Source organism: Neodiprion lecontei, chromosome 3 (assembly GCF_021901455.1).
Source record: "Neodiprion lecontei isolate iyNeoLeco1 chromosome 3, iyNeoLeco1.1, whole genome shotgun sequence".
Lineage (NCBI taxonomy): Eukaryota > Metazoa > Arthropoda > Insecta > Hymenoptera > Diprionidae > Neodiprion > Neodiprion lecontei.
In genome coordinates, this window is record NC_060262.1 from 36,994,119 (window position 1) to 37,019,385 (window position 25,267).

The following is a 25,267-nucleotide window of genomic DNA, read 5'->3' on the forward strand; positions in this document are numbered from 1 at the left end:
CAATTATTATTCATTAGAGGTATGTAAATGCTCAAAGAACAGGTGAAGATAAAGGGCAGCATTTTGCACTATCGAGTATACTAGTGTCTATTTAAAAGCCAATTTTTTTTACGCCTAGCATAACTTTAGTTGTCTGTTCTTAAAAAATATCGAAATTCCGTATTCTGTATTTTCAGCTCGGCATAAGTTTCTTAACTTGCATTTACTTAATACCTATACAAAACAAATATTACTAACATGATCAAACCCGCGTAAATATGCAGTCTACGCCTAATATTAGTATTAATGTATTCCAATACTAAAATAAAAAACTGTAGTAGACAGTTTGTGTACTCGTGTAAAGTGTTGGTAGATGGCAAATAAACTCTTATCAGCAATGGGATAGGAATAAAAAATGTTTCTTTTATCTCTGTATATTTACCTAAATTTCCTTCTGACCTACCTCCGCCTAGCATGCGAGTTAGTTGATTTCGGATATTGAAAACAACTTCTTCATTACTGAATTATTATCAGAGTCATGATCCCTTTGAGTTTCATCACGTACGTACCACAAACTAATTTGTTCTTACAGTTTACTGTGTCAACTGTACGAATTACTTGGATTCTTTTTTAGTTTCGAAGAATTTATTCTCCCGCAAAGCTTTATTCACATGTATTTATTCATTAAACTTATACAAATAATCATTTTCCTTACAAGCTTTTATAGTTTGTCATCACAGTTATATCGCGGGTGAAAATAAATATTTCATATCAACTTTTTATTCGACATATTCACTTTTGATGCACGTAACATTAGGCAACTCAAGTTACACCTAAAAGTGTGAAAGAAAAATTTTAGCCGTTTATCATCTCGCATTATTAACTGTGGATGGGTTTCATTTACCATATGCGTAACTCATTTTTTGTTTTACTCACTGACTCTCCATTAATATTTTCAAAAACGTAGAATTTTCTCAACAATTATCGATAAATTTAATGTAGGTTCTGTTATTTAATTTAGCTTTTCGAATAGCATCATAGTTTCAATTGATCAAATTCAGTAGCTAGAGGAATTCGAATTTCTTGAAAGTTGAATGGTGATTAGTTTGCATTTTTGCTATATGCTGTGTCGTATTGTCACCGACTATTACCGCATTTTCGATTCATCCGCGATCATAATATTAATAATTTGTTGAAATTTTTTAAATATATTTAACTCTAACGCGACTCTACTAATTATTACATACCTTACGTATTACTTATAAATGTATATTTTTCTTTATACTTGTGTATACTATCTTGTTAGTACTTCTGGCTAAATTTTTACACCACAGATAATGTAACATATTTTTTTTATTTTTTTTCCCCAAGATTCAATGTTAATAATAATAATTTATAATACAATAATAGTTACTATTCTGCACTTAATATTGTTAATTATTCTTTTCTTGACATTTATATTAACTTTATATTTTTCTTTCTCTAATCACTATCATTATATACTGATTTACGTTTATTTTATGTTAATAAATATTCAATTAGATGAGCATTAATACCATATTGTATGAATATGTAAAGTATGCTCCACTTGCCAAGTCTCTATTGTCTGGATAAAATCGTAAACTCCTATTTGTCTAATTTAAAGATAATTTTGTTTTATAATAAGTAATTCGAGAATATCACAATAAAAGCGAAAAACAAATAACAATCAATTCCCAAAAATGCGATAATAGCGAATCAAAACATGGCGTCTGTTCTGTAATGTCAGTAATAGGCGCAATTATAAAACAAAAAAAAAAAATGAATAAATCTTTGCGGAACAGTAAATTTCAATTGTTTCATTGTTTTATCCGAAACAACTAGGGACTTAACAACTGTCTAGGATGAAGACGCATCCATGTATTGAAAATATAATTATTCACCAAGTGCGGCTGTTTTATTACATAAACTATTTTCTATGTAGGTAATATTTATCACGAAAAAAATCGGGTAAATATTTTTATTGGACGACAATTTTTGAGTTTACTTTTCACATTTTTGTATGTTTTTCTGTTTTGCTTTAATTGTATTACATTCAATTTGGGATTTCGTTCAGTTTACGCAGAATTTTCTAAGTTATTGCAGCACAAAAAAGCGGTGTCATACTAGATATTTACTCCCAAGGCTCACAAAATTTTTCCTTCTCCCCGAAAAATAATTTTCTGTATCCTATACGCCGAAATAAAACAAAAAAAATAAAAATTATTTTTTACTACTAAGAAATGGTTGCAGTATTTTTTTATTTGGTTTCTACAAATTGACTGTCGCTAGTGATGCACAAGTCATTTATCAGAGCTTGTGTATTATACTTATTTAGGCATGTGTTGGTACACGTTCAAGCTACTTTTCGTCAACGTACTGTTTAGATCGTAGCGCTTTTAATTTAAATTGTGATTTTGTTTTCAGCACAACTGACTAATAATGCATTATATAAGCATACAGACGTACATACATATACGAGTATATAGAAACATAAATATATGTATATGTACGTGGGTATGTAAACATAAGTATATATGTATAATATGTATACTTTACAGATATGTATGCCAATAACTACTAGCATATGGTCTAATTATCAACTGAAACGAAAAAGGCTTGTTTTTTATTTATCAACTTATTATAATCATTGTTAATGCAATGTTATCGAGTTTATCACTGATTGAAGAAACTTATCAAAGTTAATAGTTTTGATGCATCATCTCTTCAAATTAAAGAATAATTTCAACCTGTTTATATATTCGTAATAATGAGAGATGTACAGGTGAAAAGTTCTTAGGTAAACTAACATCTAGAAGTCATTCCGAATATATTATTCATTATCAATTGCATATAATTATCACAAATATGCCGAATGCGTGTAGATGAAAACAATTCTTCTCAAATGAAATTATACATACAATATATGTATATATACGTTTCATTATATATTTCATATATAATATATAGGGGCATTCCACGTCAATTCGCCGGGCCATTGGTGTGACCCCTTCCGATCTTGATGTTCAATTTATTTCGGATTCTGTTTGGCCCAAAATATGACCTCAAATTTTTGGAAATTTTCATCTCATTTTTAAGGGGTTGCACGAGCTCAAAAATCATAAAATTGTGATAAAACATGAAGAGGGATTGTTTTTAAATTGATGATTTTTTTTCACAGAAACTAGGACCCAAAACATAATTTTTCGTCCTAGTCCGAAAGTGGGCCGAGAACTAGCATTGTTGATTTTTTTGAATTGACATGGCGAATTGACATGGAATGCCCCATATATATTCCACGTATAATATATATATTTCATATGTATACTTCATTGCGAATTTGTGATAGATGTTCACCTATCCCCATTCCCTACATAGTATAACTACCTGTGGTTGTTATCAAACTTAATTCAATCCATAAAACATAGACAGTTCATTTTTTCGATGACTCAATTTTGTTTTCTCTTCTTTTTACTTACCCACAAATACAAACATTTATTTTCATTAAGTTACAGAGTGCCTAGTTCAAGTGGAATCCTCTTTCTCGAGTTGCAGCCAAAAGCCTCACCTTTAGAAGCTCTTCAGTTGGGTATTCTGGTAACTTTAGATAATGCACACATGTGTTTACTGAAGGAAAACCTCCGGACCCAGCGTCAACCTTACGAACCACAGTTAATCTAGGATGCAGGTTGCATAGGCCACCTGGTGGCAATGCTGAACAACCTGTCGCAAACTGAAGAAAAGCTTTCCGCTCCGGTCCCGTAAGTGATAGCAGCACATTCACAAATCGTTGGAATCCAGGACTGTAAGAAAAAAAGGAAATAAAATGAAATTTGACGAAACTTAATCAAGCTGCCAACATCATTTCCCATAAGTTGATGAGATATTTGCTAACCTTTCTCTAGTATATCCCAGTTTGGGCTCCGTGTAATTCAGTAAGTCCTCCCTGGTCCAGTGAGGGTCCTGTTCTCCACATAGCATGGCTCTAATTTCTTCCGGGCTGAAGGCGTGTAATTTTTCCATTAAAAATACCTTGGAGAAGCCAGCTTTGAACGCATCCAGCTGCCTGGCGATACCTCGTTGCAAGCAGTATTTTACTGTCAGATCTACATATTCATGGACATTATCTAGCGTCACAGGAATATTTACACTTCCCTCTTTCAGTTCAACTTGTTCGTGTTCAAAGATTCGCGAACTGGGGGCATAGCTCATTGTCAAAGCCAGATCTTCAATGGAAATTGATGTACCAGATGGATGAGTGATGTGTAATGAATCTCTTACTTCCTCTGTTAATGGACCGTCAGAGAGAGTTCTATCGCGTCTTGACACTAGGCTTTGGGTTTGTTTAAGAAACTCGCCTCTGACCGGATCTACAATGGCTAAATCGTCGATGTTAAGTATACCATCATACCAAGGAGTTTGCTCAAGAGAATATTGTGCATCAAGTTCGCCTTCTTCGGAGATGAAACTACTCGCCATGCTGGATGGCATACTCTCTTGTGGAACTGTATTTAACCCTATTCTTTCGTTGACATTGTTGGTGATATCTCCGCGACACATAAGTTTCAAGAAAGGTTGGGATAGCGGTATATCCACAAGTCTATTATCTTGTAAAACTTTGGCTAAGAATACACCTAGGAACCAGAAATACCGGACAGCCTTGTCGCAAACTGGCGAATCTTGAGGTAATGGAGCTGGGAAAAGTCCACTTGGTCTAACGACATAGTATCCTGGCGGACGAATTTGTTCCCCAGGTGGGCAGGATTTCTCTTCCTTGCAAGTTTGCTCGTCATCGCACAACCACAGGCCTAAATCTTTGCGTTGTAATTCAGCGGCAACTAACGCAAAGAATTCCAAAGTAGGTCCAAGGCCGGTGCCTTCTTCACCAACAAACTGCACCTCTAGTATGCTCTTACGGCTTGCATGTACCTGTAAACGGGAAATAGTAATTCGTTCCAATTATAAATTAGCTATTTTGAACACAGTTCTTTAAGTATGTGAAAAGTGAAAGTTCCTTACTTTGAGCACCTGCTCAGCCCAGTCAAGTAATTTCTCTCCCCTGGGCACACTGACCCTCTCGTGTTTTAGTCTTCCTACTCTAAATTCATGGCTATCGTCTCTTCGGGGACTGAGCCCTGGCGCTCTTTGCCTTTCTAATACAGCATCTCTTTGAGTTTGTAGCCAAACTATTGACCTCGATGCTCCGAAAGCTGTGCAACTGAAGTACAATCTTCTTGTCTCGAACGGTAGCAAAAACGGGCAACTTCTTGCTAGCTCCTCGCACCAACTGGGTAAGGCTCCAGCTGCGAGGGCCAATGGATCTTGAATCTGCTGTACAACTTTGTTTGTAATTTTTTTCGACGTGAAATCGTCTGGATTGACCCAGTAGCTTTCTGGACTACTCTCGTCCATAATAGTATCTTTATTCTCCTCACGCATCGCGCTCAGTACAAACACATGTCGCAAAAGTTGTAAGACGTCTTCTACTGTACAGGCACTTGTGTTCTGTATTTGATTCCGTGAGTATAATGTTATTATGGGCGTAGCACGGCCGGATGATTCCTCGTCTTTAGTTTCTTTGTAAACTATTCTGTTGGATAAAAAAAATAGAGAATTAACAAATGGTCGAAGATTATACATATAAAATTCAAGTGTTTTTGTTCGAGATTTTTTTTTCACATTCCCGATTGTTTTATACGTAAATGCGGAAACTATGTATTACGTGTAAGTCGGTTCCCATATCCTTCTCAATTTCTCCTGTCTGCTACCCAATTCTGTAAGCTGCATTAGCTCTTGAACCACCTGGAATATTGTAGACTGAGGTTCAGTGAGAGGCACTTCAACATCAGGAATACCAGGGAGTCCTGGACCTTTCAGGGTCAAAGATAGTTTAGGACTTGTCGGTAAACCTGAGCGTGTACTCATTTGTAGTTCACTGCCTGGTGGCGGAACTTCGAGATCTGTCGTCTGCAAAATCACATAAAAAAAATAATTCGATTAAATGAACGGTAGAATCTACGATACCACACACGTAAAAAATCCAATTTGTTAGCAAAAATTTTTCATGAAAAGTACCAATTCTTACCTGATTAATATTTGTCCTGCCCGGCCTTGGGTCGAAAGCAGGTATTAGAGCGGAAAACTGACGTTTCAGCACAAATTCATCATCCCAAGCTCGTCTTTTAGTAGGCTGAGGCTGTGCTTCCTCTTCCATGAACGCTGCCAATAGGTTGCGACTCACCATCACCTCTTCATATTCACCTTCACCTCCGTCACCTTCTTCTTCATTTTCTTCATCGTCTTCCTATAGTTACGCGGAACCAGTATATGTTGGATTAGAAACATAGTTACGGAAGACGAATTTTTGCGAGCTTTACTTTACATGATTAATGCTGGCTAAATACCTCTTGTTCATTTTCTTCATTATCATCATCTTCTTCGGCAAGAGCGCCATCTTCGTCATCTTCTAATTCACCTAACAGAGTTGGGCCACCTATACCACGGCCACCAACAACACCAGTTCCTGCGACTCCGCTGCATGATTCGACAAAATCTTCGACACTAACCTGGAGCCACAACTTCTCATTACATTAAAGGAAAGCCCCGATCAGGGGTCTTTCTCTGTCTTCCATTTATCACGTGAACAATAGCGGCCAATAATCTAATAGCGATATTTTGAAAATTAAACAATACAGTTTTTTTTTCAACATTAATACGAAACTTCACTTTGTCTACAAAATCATAATTTTATTAATTTTTTGACGTAAGTGAAAATGAGTAAATCGATTTCACTTGTCACTCACGCAATCATTTGTTTCATCGTTAGCATGGCACGTAATTAATGAAGGCAGATAAGAACCAAGCTGCCCTGGAGGAAGGAATGCTAAGAATAATATTGATGTATGTAAATTGTAAACATTACAATTTACTGAACACGATAAGTACTGTAACAATAGTTTGTTGGAAGACAAAAAAATTCATGTAGAAAAACTTGTGCCTTCAATATTAATTAGAGTGGTATAAGGCAAAATTTGACGTGGTGTTTCTGTTCATGTCATTAAGAAGGATATGCCAGGAATGGAAAATATTTCTTAAATCAATAAAGAAAGTGAAGCGAGTGAGTGTGTAACTTAAGATAAAAAGCAGTAGCACTACCTACTAGTCCACCTCCTATTCTAATTGCATTGAATTCAAATCAAAGTACAAACTTCATCATATCATCTTACCTGTTCGCTGTCACTACTTGTACTAGTCAGAGACATAGTAAGAGCTTGACCAAGGCTAGGTCCTGTAGTTGTTGTAACTCCACTGCCTGCAACTTGGCCACTGCTAGTAAGACTTGGATAGCTTTGAGCGGTGCTCAGCAAGCCTCCAGGGAAGTTGGAGCTCAATGCTAACCTCACCAAACTAGACACAGAGTTTGGCCCGCGAGGATTTGAACCGGAGTTTGAGTTTGGAGCTATGTGTTGGCCACCTGCGGGACCTAAAAATTATTAAAATACCCAACTAATACATCATCAGGATGAAACAAGTTCTCACACCCTATTTAAAAAGGTATTCCAAGTGTAAAAAGAAAGAAACACCTACTTGTAACATAAAAGTAACTGAAACAGATGTTAAACTAAAATTGGATATAGGGCAGTTACACAAATTCAACTGGGTTCTGAAGCAGTGTTCGAAGTTTCAGTGTATCTTTTTACAACTATGCGAAATTACTAAGGAAATAATTTTAATGGATCGTTGTCCAACTGCAAATGTTTCATACCTCTGAATATTGTAGTTTGCAAAGATTTTTAAAAAAACACAAATTACATAGCATAGCGTAGACATTTAGAATTCACGATGCATAAGACACAGAAATATATTGCAGAAACGAACATGTTTGATACATCTAGCAGTATGAATGTGTATAAAATTTTGATTTTGATATTCTATTGATCTCAAGATTTAGAACTTCAAATATTTGAGGCAACCAACCTGACAAATTATCTTGTTAACTCTTTGAGTTACACATTTCTAACGAGACTTTGAAAATCTCAAATGATATTCCACTATCCGATTGTTTTGGCACAAGTTTGGGTTAAGTTTTATTATTTATTACAAAACTTAGAACCAATTTTGAATTAGGAAAAATAGATCTATGAGGGGTTAAATATACTTTATAAATACCAAACTATTTCTGCTCCAAAAGCCATTACATGGTAATAAACTATTCTAAACGGAAGAAAAAAAGACTTTGATCTGGGGAGAGCATGAGAGTAAACCAAGCAAAGCAATTCGAAAACAGACCCAAAGTTCGTCTGCGAGCCATTGCAGCAAAAGTCTCTAGGAATCCGGTAGCTGCTGCTGGTTCCAAGGTATTGTTAGCTTCTGTACAGGTAAGATTTGGTACAGATACAGACATGGGATTTGTTACTACGATGGGACATCCAGGAGCATTCTGAGATGACGAACTAGCTTCTTTGTCACGCCCGCACTCTTTCATGTCTATTGTAACAAATATTCCATGCGTGATTTTTTGATGAATTTCAAGTGGAAATATTACATAATTTACAAATCAGCATTCAACATTTGCAGCTTCACGAATAAGTACTCAAGCATCAAGTATTTCTGAACCATTCTCGGGTTCCTAAAATATCGTAACTACATATTTGGCAATTAGTAAGAATTTACCTATACATATATATATATATGCATATATTTGAAACGATTCAAAATGCTCAGCTTCACTGGATAATCGTAAATTATTATTAGACTGCAATGTGACGTAAACGTGAAAAGAATAGATGAGAAGTGAAAATCAAATTTTATTAATTCTAAGATCCAAAACTTTTGCTTCAAAGTCAACCAACTATGATAATTGGTAGAGCAGATAAATTTCACATTCAATTACTCACTGTCAGTGATTCCTGGATGATGTCTAGTCACGGGTCGAATCCTCATTGAACTTTCATCAGTCTCACCAGACACGCTAATCCTAACAGGAACCAAACCGAGTAATTCCCCACTCAAGAAACTGTTAGTATTGTTACGCAACCTGTCTGCACCTTCGCGCATACGATCCAACACTTCTGCTGCTTCCAAACTCAACAGACCACTCGCAGGCTAAAAAAATTGTTCATTTTTCCAATTAACCAGGTGAAGTTTGTAAATAATTTATACGATCCAACCAGAGTTGAAGTAACTCAAATGAAAGTGGAGAAGAAAAAAGTATACGTAGCGGCGCATTTGTCGATACTACGGACATTATTAAATTAATTTGTGTGGATTAAATCAGTGCACGTGAAAACAGCTTGTGTGTTACCTTGTTCCCTCGAACTGTAGGAAAGTGAGGTTTAGAACTGTTTGTAGCACGATTACTGTTGCTGTTAATTGAGTATTCGGTATTCAGCGCAAGACTTTCAACAATAGTTGCCAAGTCACTGGTTGCATCGGGTCTTGGATGTAAAACAACAGACAGTTCACCCGCTGCACTGGCAGCGCCTTCTCCAGTTACCGCTACAACTGCTTCTGCACGGGCCACTGACAGGACGCTCTCTGCTATGGACTCTGCTTGCTATTTTCACAAACACAATTGGTACACAATTCTCTTGTTAGGCACAAGATTAATTTATGAAAAAATAACCATGCGTTGTATTTGAATTCTTAGTTCCCCTGTCAAATTGTACTTTAAATTTTTATCTTTGAGGTAGTCACAGCAATAAATATTTTTTGTAATAAGAGGGTGATAATTGTTACATTATTTCAAATCAGAACTTTGATATTTATTTGAGTCAGATTAAATTCTTTATTCCTGACAGTCAATAAATTTATCGACCTTACCTTTGCAGCCAAATTGTCAGCACTAGCGGCTTGATCTGTCGATGCGACAGATCCTCGCATCACAGCATCTGTACAGTCTGGTAAACTGGGCGTACTGCTAGACTTCCTGCTGGTTAGTACACTTGCACCATTTTTAGTTTTCATGCCATTTTCACTTTCCACACCTGTGCTCACTAGCCTTAAGTCGTATTTTCCTTCTGCACCCATGCGATATGAGTTAGAGCCACCGTGGTCCCAAGTTACATCTATCCAACCATTGTGCAATTCTCCCGTTACTGTGCCTTCTCCTGAAGTAATAAATTGGGTAAAATTTCTTTATTCCTGACCAGATAATACAATCAGATATCCGATAGTCTTTTGAACTCAATATTTTAGAATATCAGGTTCACCTTAATCGGATTTTTCCACAATATAATCATATTACAGTTACAAGGTAATGTAATTTGAAGTGTGACCAGACATCTAAATATCTACGAAAAAAGATAACTAACCTGGTGGAACACCATCCTGTTCTCTCCATTTCCAGTCAAGTCCTCTGGCGACACGTGCACCCGCAACCAAATGCCTAAGAACTTGAGTTCTGACTAATCTCCTTTGTCTGCGAACGCTCGCTTCAGCTTCCCTAGCAGCTCGACCTAAATCTTCGCATACTCCTGTGACTTCACCATAAATTTCCAAGCCAGACATGGACAGATAATGCGTTTGACCAGACGAGTTTTTGCCAGTTTGCTGTAAGCGAAGATGACGCCAACCCTGAACCTCTTCAGCTGGAGGTTCAAGAGTCCAAGTTGCTGTACTTCCGGGTTCATTGAGAGAACAGTCATCAACATGCGTGTACAAGGTAGTCCAGTTTATCCCATCCTTCGATACCTGAAACATTGTTACATTTATTGGTTACTGACTTTATTCTAATGACTTTAATCGGCATTCTTTCTAGTAAATTGACCAGAAACAAAAGCATTCGTTGATTTATATCATAATCGGCTTACTTGCAACATCCAGTTTCTCAAGGCACTTCTGCCATATCCTCTGGCATGCCTCAAACTGTACGCACTTGGTATAAGCCATACACCTAAGTCTACTGAGAACCAGGCCCGCTTGTCGTCATTTGTGTGACAATTTAAAGCCGATGTATCGCGACTCAAGATGTCTTCAAGTCGGCCGTAAGGCAAAATACGACCATCACTGGAAGTCACCACAACAAGTCCATACTGGCCCGGATTAACCCACTCCGAACTGGTTCTGAAATAAAAATTAAATTTTTTGGTTTTCAGACTTGGACAGTTAAGAATTCTGAGATTGTTTCTGTTAATTTAGTTTTCTTTTGTATTATACTGCCAAAAAAATGCTTGCGTTATAACTCACTTGGCATTAGTTCCAATCCAGTATATCAGTCCGTTCTCGTCGAAATCATACTGATATTTGAATGACATTTTGTTACCCTCTTTTAGTTTTTTGACAAAGGTAAATGTGGATCTATCATGGTCATGCCATTGCTTTGCAACCATTTTCAACAAGTGATGTTCCAACTGTTGTACAGTGCTCAACGGTTCCATTTTCAAACCTCTGCCAGACCGGTCAATCAATGCACTTTCACCGGCTGCTTTTTCCAAACGGAAACGTAGCCTCCTTGTCAAAATCTACGGGTGTAATTTCAAGTTGACTGATTGCAAATTGAAACTGAATATTTTGTTACCTGACGCAATCATTGAAATATAAATTTTCATTACCTGAAGTCCGTATCCAGAACCTGGTGTATCGTACAAATATACAGGAAGTTTTTCGATTGATTCTAGCACAGAAACGAGCTTGTGGACTAAAACTTTGGCAGAACTCTGTTCATGATTGATATCATTAGCTTGGAAACAATTTTTGAACAATGCTATCCTCTGAAGCCTCAATTTAGTAGCTCTCAACGATGGTGGTTGTGGTCCCGGTGGCGCAGCTAAAAGTGCGAGTAAAGTCTGCACAAGTCCACTAGAGTGCAACTCATAAGCTGAAACTTTTCCTTCTTCATTCAACAAGATCTTTAGTTCTTCCAACGTATTTTGCAACACGTTACGCCATTCACGATTTCCAGACTGCTGTTTCTGACAGGCCTTTTCTATCTGACTAACAATGGTCCCAAGTTTTGCCACCACTCCACGAGGTTGAGCCTGAGCCACTTTGAAATAACGCTCATATATTTCTTGCGCTTGACTCTTAACTTTTTGCTTAATCGCTTCAAGCTTAGATCGTAAACGTTTTCCACGCTTGCCTGCCCAGCCAGCTGCAAACTCAGGGCCTGTAAAACAATTTTTTAGTTAGAAATATGGTGACCTCCCAAGTTTTATTCTCACATTCCTCACGATATCAAGAAGAATTACGAATCGTGGTTCAAAGTTTTACCGTTAACTTACCCAAGCTTGTTTCAGCAGTAAAGGAATGTTTGGTGCCTCGATTAGATTCGAAAATAAATCCAGGCAAATCTTCTCTCAGAATAGTTGCTTGCTGCTGTCCGTCGCTGTTATGGATGTACAATTCACCTTCTCTTCGACTAGAGAGAGACCAATTTCCAACTACCAATCGTGCCGTACCAGGACGAGAAAGAAGAGGCTGGCTTATAGAATTTGGTTTAACTTGAGTGCGAGCTCTTTGTAATTTCTCAAGAAACTCTCCACGATTTTCTGAAAAGTTCAGTTCGGTATAAGCTAACGTCGTTGTGGCAATTATTAATTTTTATTGTATTGGTATCAACACTATGGAAGTATAATGAAGTACGATACATCTCTTAAACATGTTATACATCCAGGATTATTTAGACCACGTTTACGGTTATTGTGGATTTGCAATTTTTATAGATGTTTCACCATATATTTTATAGACTAGATGATAAGTCAGACTACATGCATTAACTGAGTTAGATGGAATATTAAACCATTAATATCGTGTTTCACACATTATTGTTACTTTTTTCTTTCTATTGTTATTGTTCACAGTAATTATACTAAGAATTCAGTGGTTCCTTTTTTTTAGAAAATGATGGTTGAAAATTTTCACATAAACCTACCGATACCTGGAAATACTAGATATTGCATATACGATATCAGATTGCTTGATGTGGATCTAGGTTTTCCAAAAATTTCATACATGTGATAATATTATACAGTTATTGATCAAGGATTCATTTAAAAGACCACATACCTTCAGTAGTGAGCGACTCTGTATTCCGTCCCTTCCCTGTAGGCAGTTAGTAAAACGAGTTAACACTTAATCTATATGCTAATTTCTAAAATTATTTACAAATGATATATAATTAAGTAGTAGATGAGTTTAATATGAACAATAAATTTGAAAAGAAAATAATGCAAATGCAATTGATACAGATTAAAAGGCATGTTAGACCTTACAGGAGAATTGTATTTTGTTGACGAATAACTCACCCGTTGTATCCGTACCACCTTCTGGGCTACCACTCGAGTACATTGTGGCCAGTTTACCATCGAGAATAAACCTGAACCAGCCATTACTTCCGTTTGACAATTCTAAAGCAGCTGCGTCTGACCAAACATACAGACAATCACGTCCTCTGCAAATACACCAATCCCTCCAATGATAAGCTCTGCCAACTAGAAGTTCCCTAGCATCTTCGATGGTTTGTTCTTCCCCGGACTGACTAGTCTCTGATTCTGGCTCCGTCGCCAATGTAGCAACTTTGGAGAATACACCTAGTCTTGCGAAATGTTCCAAAAATTCATCTTTTCCTTTCACCATTAGATCTTGAATCATTTGAAGGACGATCAAATGCCCATCTTCATCTTCCTGTCAACATTAAATTCCAAATAGCTTTCTTGAGACGTTTTTTTCTATATTATTATATATATTCAAATATCGTAATTATCCAAGTGATCGAGATGTAAATATTTGTAGCAAACTTTCACGAGAAATGATAGGTTCAACATTCTTTCCAAGCCCAAGAAAAGACTGATATTAATAAGCTATCTGCTGCTATCAGACAGTTCTAAGTTATATTTTGGCGTAGAAAAAATTATCAAATTAATAGCAGAATATAAAATCATTAGAATGACATTATATTTATTACTCGTATTATACAACAGAATAAAAAAAAATCACTCGATGATGAATCACATTATGGTGATATTGGGACATAGTATGCGTTGTTACTTTCAAGAAATAGTTTAATATTACTCAAAAATAACAAATCTCACAGCAGTATGTATTAGTTTGGATTTGTTAACACTTTCATGAAAAAAAAAGTTCATATGCATCTACAGTATTCAATACAAAAACTTATAGAATTCCATCTCGCAACACTACACAGTTAAAAAAAAAAAAAGAAGAAAAATCAAAAGAATAGAAGGATGACACAATTGAGTGCCTTTACTCAGCTGCTTTCACATCTTGTCACTATAATGCACATTCTGCACCTGTGAACTGATTCTATAAAACTTCAATGAGTTTCATTGCTTCTCCAAAGCGTAGCTTGTTACAACACATAAAGGATTTGAAGTACGAACTCTGTATTCTTCTCTCACGGAATATGTCCTGTTAGTGACCACACCAGCAGCAGGCAGATGGTAAGTACGATTTAAAAAAATTATGAATACACATATGTTTGTTCTATAAAATTGTCATGAATTTTTCAATATTTCCAGTTATTGTGTCTGATGCTATAAGAAGAAATATAGCTTAGTAATAAATTTTGTTCAATCTTTGTGTACCTGTTTTTTTCGGACAGTGGGTTTGATTGCTGCCGCAATAATGAGGGAAATTAGAATCTTGCAAGATGTCCCGCAAAAGTACTGTTAAGATTTTAGGTCGTCTTGTGCGATCTAATTGGAATCGTGATTTACTTTGATAATTTTTTTCAAAAACGGTCTGTTCAGCTATTTAACGTTTGAATTGGAATAACCAATTATTCATGTCGATTATTATTTTCATCTCTCTATGTTATATGAAGAGAAAATGAATAGGAAAGGGAACGTTCAAGCAGAGTGCAAGAGAATGGAACAGCAGACGTTACCGTCTTCTCGATAATGTACTTCTGGGTACTAGAAGACTTGCGCGGAAGAAGGCAGGGCAATTTTGGGCCGACGAATGACTTGGGAGGCGATGGCGATATGTAGATCTCTGCCTCCTGCGAACAGTCTTACCTAAGTAAACGTACCTGCCTGCTGCCTTTTGTGATACACTCTTCACATTTATCCATAATTACCGTCACAAAATTTACAAAAGATTTGCTTTGGAAATAAAAAAAGGGATAAGCCGCTGAAAATATTTTATATCAATAATTTATTTTCATAACTGAACTCACCTCGTTATCCAACACAGTAGCGATGACCTCTACCAGCGTTGCGCCGCAATCCGTTCCTTCAGATCCGCATGCTTCGACAAGCAGCTCTGGTTGAATGTAGTGTACCATTTTTCTGATTAAACTTAGACTAGCTTTCCTCACACTGGACAGCATGGTGGACTGAAACGTGGCACAGAAAACTGGCAACAATCTCTTGAGGTAAACAGGAGCCATCTCTGGATCACCTTTAGGCTCGGTAAAGTTCTCAACTTCAGTTTCTGGTTTTCGATTCTCTTGATTAGGTGGCAGCATCCACTCCCCAGGAGACTGCAGTATTGCTGCAACTTCCCTGTGACCTTCGTCGACACGTTCTCTAGCCTTGTCTAGTGGTGTTTTACCGTCTTCATCCCTCAAATCCGGATTAGCACCGTGTCTGAGTAACACTTTTGCGATAGCTGGCCTTCCAAAGCAAGCTGCATAGTGTAAACTGGACGATCGTTGGCCCTTGTTAACGTCCGCTCCTCTGTCGCATAAAAATTCTACCATTTCTTGCGTACCAAAAGCTGACGCCCAGTTCAGAAGAGTTTGTCCAACGTCATCCATGAAATTAACTTCTATACCACCAGAGTCTATGGCTTCTATTAATGCGTCAGTATCTTTTGATCTAATACAGTCGATTAACTGTCTATGAGATTTTTCCCCGGCACTGTCGAGCCTCCTAAGTCGAGGCAATAAAGGACCAGACGGACCCCCCGCTGCACCTCTGCCTAGAGCCGATCTTCCTTCAAATAATAGAACTAAAAGCAAGTCTACTAATCTCATTGAATCTAGGGCACATCTTTCATCGCCCTTTAAAGCTTTCTCTATTGCGTCAGGCAACTCCGAACGAAGCAAGTCGTGCGTTATCGATGGAGACCCTCTGCACAATGTTGATAAAAGGCTAATTATCGTTGAAACTGAAGCGCAAGACTTTGGTTCTGGGGCTGGAGCTGTCGATGTTGTAGACGGGGGTGGAGTTTTTGTGTTACTTGATGTAGTAGCTGCAGATGCACCAGGTCCAGCTGCGTTTGATAATCTGTGAATGTGGGGATGTATATTTTCAGTGAAACATGCAACCTGACAATTTAGTTCAGCTCGACAATACATATGGTTTTCCAAAATTACCTATACAGTAATTCAGAAACTAAGCCATGGGAAGCTAAAGGGGCAGGGTCAACACCTCTTCGCGAGAATCTATCAGCTAACGAGGCGAAACACCTCAATGCACCGTCAGCAACATGGGCATCTTCATGCCGCAGTAGAGTGGATAAAGCTTCAACGCAATCCGGCAATGCCTTATCCTGTGGCTCAACTTTTCCACACAATCGAGAAACAACTGCCATTGCAGAATGCAATGTGTCACGGTGTACTCGCGCTCCATGTTCACGTATGAATGACAAGGCACATGGTAGACCGCCGGCTTCAAAAACTGCTCCTGCTTCTCTAGCGCAAACAAGCTCCAAGACCTACGACAGAATGCAACGATACTTTAATATTATAGTTGCAAGTTAAATTACGAACTGTAAATCTGAATTTCTGAATTGTAGAATATAATTGGATCCTTTATTTCACAAATACAGCTGTAGTCTATGATTTATATGCACACAGTTATAAACAATGTAACTTTTCTACCTTGATACACTGTTCAGCTAAATCTCGACTGGCTCGAGATCCAAGTCCTGCTCCAGAAAGACGACCGCAAATCGCTTTGACAGCACCTTCCATAGAGATTACTCTTCGCGTACATTCTGCCGATACATCAAGATAATATGTGATCGCACGAGCTGTGACCTCCAGCACACTGTCAGGGGCAAGTTCATCCAAAAAGATGCGACAAAGGGCCGGGAGAAACGTACGTGGAGGGCAACTGGAAGAAATTTAAAGTTGTTATTCGTTTTATGAATTTGATTTATTTCAGTGCTAATTCAAAATTCTGGCTCAAAATTTCGTCCGTTTTTCAACATTATTCACTGAAATATTAGATGTCGATCTCGAAGGAACTCACCTTTCAAAACATCTGTCAACATTATCAGACATAAGTAACAACATGCACAGCTGTTCTAGGGCTATGAGTTGCATATCCCTTTCGTCCCCTTGACCCATGCTGAGCCATTCTAGTAATGTTTCTGGGTCTACTTCTGCCATCTGAAATAACAATTACATGATACTGAGTAATAATATACAAATAGGAGGTCCATTGTTATTTTTATTATTAATTGTGCATTTATTGTGTATTTGAGACACGGAATAAATTCAGCAGGGTCTGCAGAAGATGTTGCAGTATGAATCTATTTACGTTACAAAATATGTGATATCGTTGCGATGAGAACAAAAAGTATAATTTTGTTACAAAATTCTGTAGCGATAGTGAATAAATAATCTCTCATATACTCTTATGCAAACTGCCGACGCATTTGCCAAAGTGTCTGTGATACATGGCGTAGTTTTTAAATAAATAAGTTATCAAGCTTGTATCGTGTATTTTGGATTAACCTGAGTTACTATAACATATTGATGTTCTATAATCATAATTTATTGACTATTAACAGGAATATCTTAGAACAATGGGGTCTTACTTCAACATACATACACAATTGTAGAATAATATACATACCTTTTCAGTGCTGCTCCAGGGCTGTTCCAAATGTTTGAATTATTAAGTCTGAAACATAAAACAAAAACTATTATCATAGCAATCAAAGCTGTCAACTTTCAGCGATTCAGTGATAATGTTTACAGTTGATAGCAAAAATCAGGTAAATTTAGGCTCAAGAGAACACAGTTTGGCCTCGATAGAATAAATCGTTAATGCATGATATATGATGTCAATTTCAATATAGTTTTAGAGCCACAAGCTTTTTTGGCTTATTTTTGAACTCAATATTATTATGGTTGGTTTTTTGAAGTCGTATCAAAGCAGTGAAATAATTTTGCTAAAATATGATCTGAAGTAAAGACTAGTAACGAATCATATTTAAAATTAAATGTTTGATAACTGTAACAATTTTGCAGGTGACTAACGACCAGTTTTAAAACGTATGTACATGAGGGATTATGATCTTCGAATCTTTAAATTTTCTAAAATTTCCTCAAGAATTTGGAAGTTTGTTTCTGGTATTAGTTTAACATAGAAATACGAAATAGTTTTTAATAAAGAAAATGTTTCGATTTAATTTGCAATAAAAATTTACATAATCACTATAATCAAAGTTCGTAAATTAGACTACCGTGATTTAGAAACGCATGTTAATCGTGAAAACACGTGGATGTACAACCTCAAAAAATATTTATCACGTAAAAAAAAAATTATCAGCTTGATGATGAAAATGATGAACTTATGACATAATCTTTCTACTTTTGTGCTATAAGGAAATAAACATGTTGATTTGCAGTTTGAACGAGATATTATGATTGAATCATGATTCGTTGACGATAAAACCTGTTACCAAGCAAGGTTTGTAACCAAACTCTAAATCGGTAACCTTTTTATAACATCATGTGCCTAGATCGTTGAAAAATTATTCATGAAAATTAATTTAGCAAACTCGCATTCAAGTTTCGAGATACTAAATGCAAGCGAAGACAAGAACAGAAGTTCTAGATTTTGAGTAGAATTATTGATAATGGAAAAATGCAACATTTAAATTTGTTGCACAATTTTCTGCAATCGATAGCAGCATCAACCAACGATGCTAATTATTTTCTCTGAATCAAATTTCAACCAAGCTGAGCGAGTCGTTCCTATAGACAAGGATTGTGACATGGTCTTCCTTTGTGATGTTAAATAAAACGCAAGAATACTTGACTGGGCAATCTATTGAGTCATACAAGGGGCCGAATAGAGAAATTAGGTAAATTTATTCTGCTTTCGGTTTAGTGGATGATAATGATGGTACTGATAGTGGGTAGAAATGCGACGTGATTGTCTTAGAAGTGTAACAGAAAGATGTTTTATTTTTCAAACGAATTCTGCGACAAGGTATAAACATACCCGCGCACACATGCGAATATACTTTGAGTTCACGCACGCTGTTTAATTCGGTGGATAAAAGTTCGTATTCAGTAATGCAAATAGAATCAAGGCCATTGAACAATATAACGAATAACAACAAAGGTGCATCGTGGCCCGAGAGGAGAAAATTTCACGGGTATGAAAGGCATCGGGTAGAATTTCGGAGCTTATGATTAACAGCAAAAATATTTGTCGCAAATACCGGGCGCTCGGAACGTATAACTAGAATAACAACGTTACCGATTTGCATGCGGATTGCTCGATGGACGGGACACACGCTGCTAAATGACCGATTAAGCGAAAAATATATCGTAACCCATTTTAGCAAGAACGATGTTGCCGCAATACATACGTACGTACCGTTCCTTAGTTTTCCATCCTCCGTAGGTCGTCAGGTCGTCATACTTCCTCGGAAACAAACATTCTTTCCTAACGAATTATCGTCACTCTTGTTTCGTGCAAACTACCATTCACGACGCCTATCGAGATACCTACTTTCTTCACGACGAGACACTATTTTCAATCGTGTTTTCGTATTCTGCCATTTACTTGTGACGTGCATCCAACGTCCCAAGGGTCTCGAATGTATTGAAAGCTCGCATAATGGGAGCGACGGAACGACAGCCAGCGATGCGTGGTCATGTGACCTTCTGCGCTGACGAAATTTCCCGCAGCCATCCGCTGTGACCGTAGCGCTTCGCAGCTATCACGGCGGCGCTTCAATTCAAGCTTTACTTTATCGCTTACCGAGCGTTTGCTTTTTTTTGACGTTTATTAGCCTTGTATTATCCTGCTGCTCGCCAAATCTTGCCGCAGGCTTTATCTGAAATCCAACTTTTCCACAATTGATAAAATTTCATCATTCGTGAAACACTATGGAGTGTATCAGGCTGATAGATACACTGGATCTTTTAGGGCACGCCGGCGTTTGCGTGGGTACCGAAAATTCTCAGCTCCTTCAAAACTCTCTGATAATTCTACAGAACGAAAATCATTTCCGCAAATGCTATTACTGGGGACGAATTAACGGGATACAGAACGACTACCACGTTGCTTATGGTTATGAAAAGGAATGTCTTAGTGGTCGGATATATTTTTATAGGTGAGCAATTTTGCAAAATTCGTGTCACTATCCCCGTGTACCATACTTTGATAACATTTTGTAGTGAACTATGATTATATTTCAATCTTTACAATTAGTACAAACTGCCTGGACTGGCTGTTGATGCCGAAAGTCACAAAATGTGGAAGGTTTCTAACACCGTTAGCAGTGACAAGATTCGAAGGTGATCCATCGATAATCACCAACGTTTATAAGGCGAATCCACCTTTTCCACCAAACGAAGATTCCAAACGGCATTATGACGTACTTTTTATCGTGAAATTTACTTGACCACAACATTCGATCTTCTAATCAATTTACAATAATCTAGGGACCTATTCCAAAAGAATTGAAGGAAGAGGATCGCCTGGCTTCGCTTGTAGATCTAATAAACGAAGATGCGTTCGTCGTTCCCAGGGGTGCTTGGTTCAAGGCTCCCAATGGAGAAGTAATAGAAAATCCAGGTTTCGAAGGGATAACCCTTACCGAAGCTCAACATCTAAAGTCATTTTTGCATGGTCGACTTCCGCAGCAAAAGTGGAATACGAATCTGCTGACTAGATCAGATTACAATTACGCTGTTGATTTTCTAGACACTATCGACACGGATGTTCCAGAAGGTTCGAACCATAGCTGGGAGTTTATTTCTCTAGAAAAACTTGAAAAAGAACGTTTAATTTATACTCCTAGGATGCTGGGATTTACAATTCCTGCTCGGATGTCGTATGGTTACTTTACACAGCCTGTACTGGCCGGGAATGACCTTTTATCATAAATTAAACTCACCTCATTACGGATCAATGTACATCGGATATGGAAAGAAGAATTTAGATGTACCGTTCATGGTTTGATATATTTCGAAAACATCTGCCCGAAGAATAAAAAATTTGTTCGCCCTTCAACGATATTTGAATCGTGATAACAGTGATTGGATTAATTTCCTGTAAATGAGATTGTTAATTGATTCAATTACAGGCGTACAGTTACCTCAATGTAAGGAAACCATTTTACATGATAAATATATTTCATAAATTTAATGACAAAATCACATTCAATTACATTTATTTATTATCTTGAATTTCGAATCAAGGTATAATAGCTTAACAAATTATGCTAATTTAATTGAAAGAAATTTAGGACAAACAATGGGTGTCATCATTCGGCAAGTTGAAATTTAAATGTCGCAGAGAAGATGTCAATAAAAAGAATGCAAGGTAAAACATTTAGAAAATCGTAACTTACAATTAAATTCGGATAATAATCGCTCTTATGAATTCTAAGAATTTCTCTATTGATTAACACGTTACCCTCCCCCAAACAATGCCTGCAATAATTATGATTAATCTTTGTGATGTCTAAGGCCAAATTATTTGATTTATTACGAAATGTTAATTACGTTGAGATTTGGATACATTTATCAAATTAACATTTTTTAATTACACATATTCCAGTTCTAAAAGTTTTTATAAAATGGTAACTGATGTGATAACAGAGTATGAAATTAATAACAATGACGGACAGATCAGACAACCCAAAAAACGGAATCTCATGATCTATTACCTATAATAAAAATGAGTCGTCGATCTTTTTCAATTTCTAATACTCTCAGATTCTCGCGTACACTGAATCAATATATCTGCGTTCAAATATTTTATATGCCATGAAAAAAGTATTTAACATTAGCTACCTACTATATAAAGTAATTTTTGCATTACCTCAGTATGTCGAGGTTTACTAATATTGACCAGTTTGGGTCTCACAATCGTAGAACTTTGTGTATAAAATGGTGAAGAAAAAGCTCATGAAATTATTATAACGGTAATATTGGATGACAATATACTAGCCCTAGGGCGAATTGTAGTAAGACCGTATTGCAACAAGTAAAGAGAACAATGTAATACACAAATTTATATTCTATTTTTTGTGGACAGATTCACATTAATTGTTCGATTGCACAGGACGCGATATCATCATCTAAGAGCTAATACAGTTCTGTGAGTAATCGTTTTTAATAATTTGTATATTTTGATTTTGATACATACCGCATACAGAGTTTTTAGCTCCTTTCTGGACACAGAAGTATGTGATCTGTTAGACAGAATACTCAACTTGAAATTTATACTATATAATTTGTTGTCGTCTACAGCGAACCACTTTTTTGGATTTGATAGATAGTCGCTCAGCTAGGTTTCCAGGTGGAATCGAGTATCCTGCGTTGTACAGATGAACCTACATGTCTAGAATGGAGCATAGCACTCTGTATAACGTTAAAAAATCAGAAACGATATGACATGCAAGATTTATCGATTTAGTTTGTTCAATGCTTCAAGATTAATTCATGTTGTGGATCTGGGAATGGACTGTATTCAATTTTGTAAGACATGGGAGGAAGAAGGAGAGCAAGCAAGGAACAAATTCATCAAGGATAGAGGATGTCATAGTGGCCAGGTCGGTAGAGAAGGTGAACAGCAGGCGGTACTCCCTCTGGGAAGTCATGTGCTGTTGCTTCTGTTCCAGCACCTCGATCCATGTAACGCACTTGGACTCCTGTTCCCAAAGCTGCACTCATCGCTATAATATGGATGTGGTCTGATTCTTTGTACATTGGCTCCACTTCCTGTATTAAAAGAAAAATGATATCATAGTGAAATGCATTAATTGAAACATAATTACTCTAAGTGTCACTTTATAAAACTTTGTTCGAATTGATGCGATTTGGTAAAGTCTGACATCCACGATTTTGACAGGATTTAAAAGCAACAATCACAAAGCCAGTGATAGTTTCAAGTGTTTCAGTTTTGCAGCTTCTATGGAAATGATGTTAAAGTATCAGCTGTAGTTTTTTTATACATTGAGCATTAACAACAGACCTGATGGCAGAACTCAGTAACCGTGCGATCTCCCTCGATAAAATGCTGATAGAAGTCAGCCTCGCGTTGCAACTGGCCAGATGCGATTAGCCTGAGATAAACGACAACATAATCGGAATATCCTTGTTCATTAAAAAGCTTATGGAGCTCTAAGCGACTAGCTTCGGTACCAGCACCCACTTTGTCGATGACCTCCATGAACTGAAAGCACAAGTTTAATTGAAGAATTTATCTGAAACTTTTGGTGTAATAATTCTAAACAAAATTTAAAAGGATATGTAAGATGATTACTTACCGTGTCGTGAAAGTCTTCGACAGTAAATTCTGGGAATCCTAAAGAGACAAGATTATCTTTGCTCTTAAGCGCGAGCTCCCTGAATTTTTCAAATTCATCTTTAATGTCGATCAGTCTTTCTAGATAAGCGTAACTGAAAGCACGGAAGAAGCAATTGCCGTCGGGTCTGGTCCTCCGGATATAAGAGTATTTTTGTCCTAAGGTTTTAGCTTTGGAAAGATAAACCTCATCCTCCAGGTATTCACGCTCCAAACTTTGGAGCGGCTCCTTCTCCCCTACTAAAGCTATCGACTCGGAAATCTACAACGTGGAAGCAGAGCTGGATAAGTTGCTGGAGAAAAATTTCCCGATTGAGAAAAAATAAATAAATAAACTTTTAACCTCTTTTTCGATTCGCCGCTGTTGTTGCAGGATCAACTCATCTTGATTGACTTCTGCAACAAAAGTAACAAGGTCAGTTGGTACGGATGATTATTTATACAATTATTCTATTAGCGTTGACGACCTGTGTTTTCTGCCGGCTTCTGTTGCGATGGCTTGTTTTCCATATTTCGGGTAATTTTCAAAGCTAATTTCACAGCCACTGTTGGCCACTGTCAAATCAACCAGCCGAAAACAAAAGCCAAATCCCTGTTACGGCCATTCATTGGAAATCAGATGTTTTTCGTGCGGAATCCTAGCGAGGCTTGCCACTTATTTGAAATCTATCTTACCCACGGTTGATAATACAGAGAATTTTCGAAATCACTCGCTCCACCAATAAGCACTCCCCGTATGTACGTACTTACTGTCGGCAAGAAAAGAGAACCAAAGACACTTGGTCATGGCGCGAAACTTTGTTTATTTAGAAATAGGCACGCTGACTAACAAAGCTAGAACTCGCCTTTATAGTCTAGGTACTTCGATTAGGTTGATGGTATGAATGCGAGCCGAATCCAATTATCGAGATCCGATACTGTTCTCTATGGTCGCAAGTAGAATTATCTAGATATTTGATCAATTCAGGAGGTAAAAAAAAAAAAAGAGAATCTTTGGAATTAATTTTCACTGAACCCAGTTCGGCAAGCCATAGGATGATATCTAAAAAATTATAACCACATTTAAAGTTACGTCTGTAGGTATTAATCAGGTGGTCTTTTTCCTGGAACATATATGATTATTTCCCACAGGGCAGAAAGTGCATTGGAATATTCAAAGGAAAGGTGGAGTATTCATATCTACGCCTTGTTCGTGATATGTAGCGAACGGATTTGTTTCGAGACTGTGAGTGCCCCAGGGCGCGTACAAGGCAACACAAATTCTGATCCACACGCTGACAAAAGTTCATCAACCTGGTACACAACGCGCGGGGATGACGAAAAATGACAATAACCAGACGGTATGGTGATTAAGAATGTCTCTTGCTCGAATCCGTACTCCATTTACCAATTCCGTAGAGAATGTTCGATGTTGTCGAAATCTATGTGGATGAACTGTGGTTCTATTTTTAATAGTAATCTTCATAATTTATACGTACTATCGTGATTTCCTGCGAGATCCATCAACGTGATGTAACTCAACGTACCTATTTTAAGAGTAAGCCATTACCCACATTACATGAATTCTAAATTTCAGGAAGATTTTCATAACTTGGATGCAAAAATGGTTCTTTCGATCCAAGTATTCAGTCGCAGTTTATAAAATAATAAGAAAAATCTTACTCGTGTATTTCACATGTGAATGTTCTCATGAAATCAACATGGCCATCGCTCTCTCACTTGCGATTTTATTTCGGCTGTACGACACTTTCGCGAACTTATCAGTTTTTCAGCGGTATTTCACGCTGAACAAGGTGATG

The 25,267-nt window shown here is 37.1% G+C and overlaps 3 protein-coding genes across 10 annotated transcripts; 1 reads left to right on the forward strand and 2 right to left on the reverse strand.

Moving 5' to 3' along the window:
• Positions 1–118: 118 nt before the first annotated feature.
• LOC107224585 (E3 ubiquitin-protein ligase HECTD1) lies at positions 119–19,775 on the reverse strand. 8 transcript variants are annotated; one of them, XM_046735091.1, is made up of 24 exons: positions 19,524–19,775; positions 17,766–17,813; positions 17,157–17,296; positions 16,784–17,018; positions 16,277–16,617; positions 15,134–16,187; positions 13,242–13,620; positions 13,003–13,038; positions 12,219–12,485; positions 11,550–12,103; positions 11,185–11,459; positions 10,809–11,061; positions 10,311–10,689; positions 9,820–10,106; positions 9,302–9,553; positions 8,895–9,102; positions 8,287–8,484; positions 7,224–7,471; positions 6,402–6,575; positions 6,083–6,301; positions 5,720–5,964; positions 5,017–5,587; positions 3,893–4,926; positions 119–3,800 (listed from the first exon to the last, which is right to left on the reverse strand). In XM_046735091.1, the coding sequence occupies exons 3-24, from the start codon at positions 17,294–17,296 to the stop codon at positions 3,518–3,520; spliced, it is 7,632 nt and encodes a 2,543-aa protein (XP_046591047.1). In that variant the 5' UTR covers positions 17,766–17,813; positions 19,524–19,775; the 3' UTR covers positions 119–3,517. The 8 variants fall into 8 exon arrangements, with proteins under 8 accessions (XP_046591047.1, XP_046591048.1, XP_046591044.1 ...); XM_046735092.1 differs by having other exon boundaries at positions 6,402–6,563; positions 7,224–7,480; XM_046735088.1 differs by having other exon boundaries at positions 7,224–7,480.
• A 263-nt stretch (positions 19,776–20,038) lies between these two features.
• Positions 20,039–21,297, forward strand: LOC107224584 (radial spoke head protein 9 homolog). Its single transcript, XM_015664689.2, has 4 exons — positions 20,039–20,265; positions 20,364–20,529; positions 20,597–20,885; positions 20,956–21,297. Exons 1-4 carry the CDS (start codon positions 20,039–20,041, stop codon positions 21,114–21,116), a joined length of 843 nt encoding a protein of 280 aa, XP_015520175.1. The 3' UTR covers positions 21,117–21,297.
• Positions 21,285–24,100, reverse strand: LOC107224589 (ubiquitin thioesterase otubain-like). Its single transcript, XM_015664696.2, has 5 exons — positions 23,936–24,100; positions 23,812–23,864; positions 23,431–23,730; positions 23,136–23,336; positions 21,285–22,882 (listed from the first exon to the last, which is right to left on the reverse strand). Exons 1-5 carry the CDS (start codon positions 23,976–23,978, stop codon positions 22,685–22,687), a joined length of 795 nt encoding a protein of 264 aa, XP_015520182.1. The 5' UTR covers positions 23,979–24,100; the 3' UTR covers positions 21,285–22,684.
• Between the last annotated feature and the right edge of the window lie 1,167 nt (positions 24,101–25,267).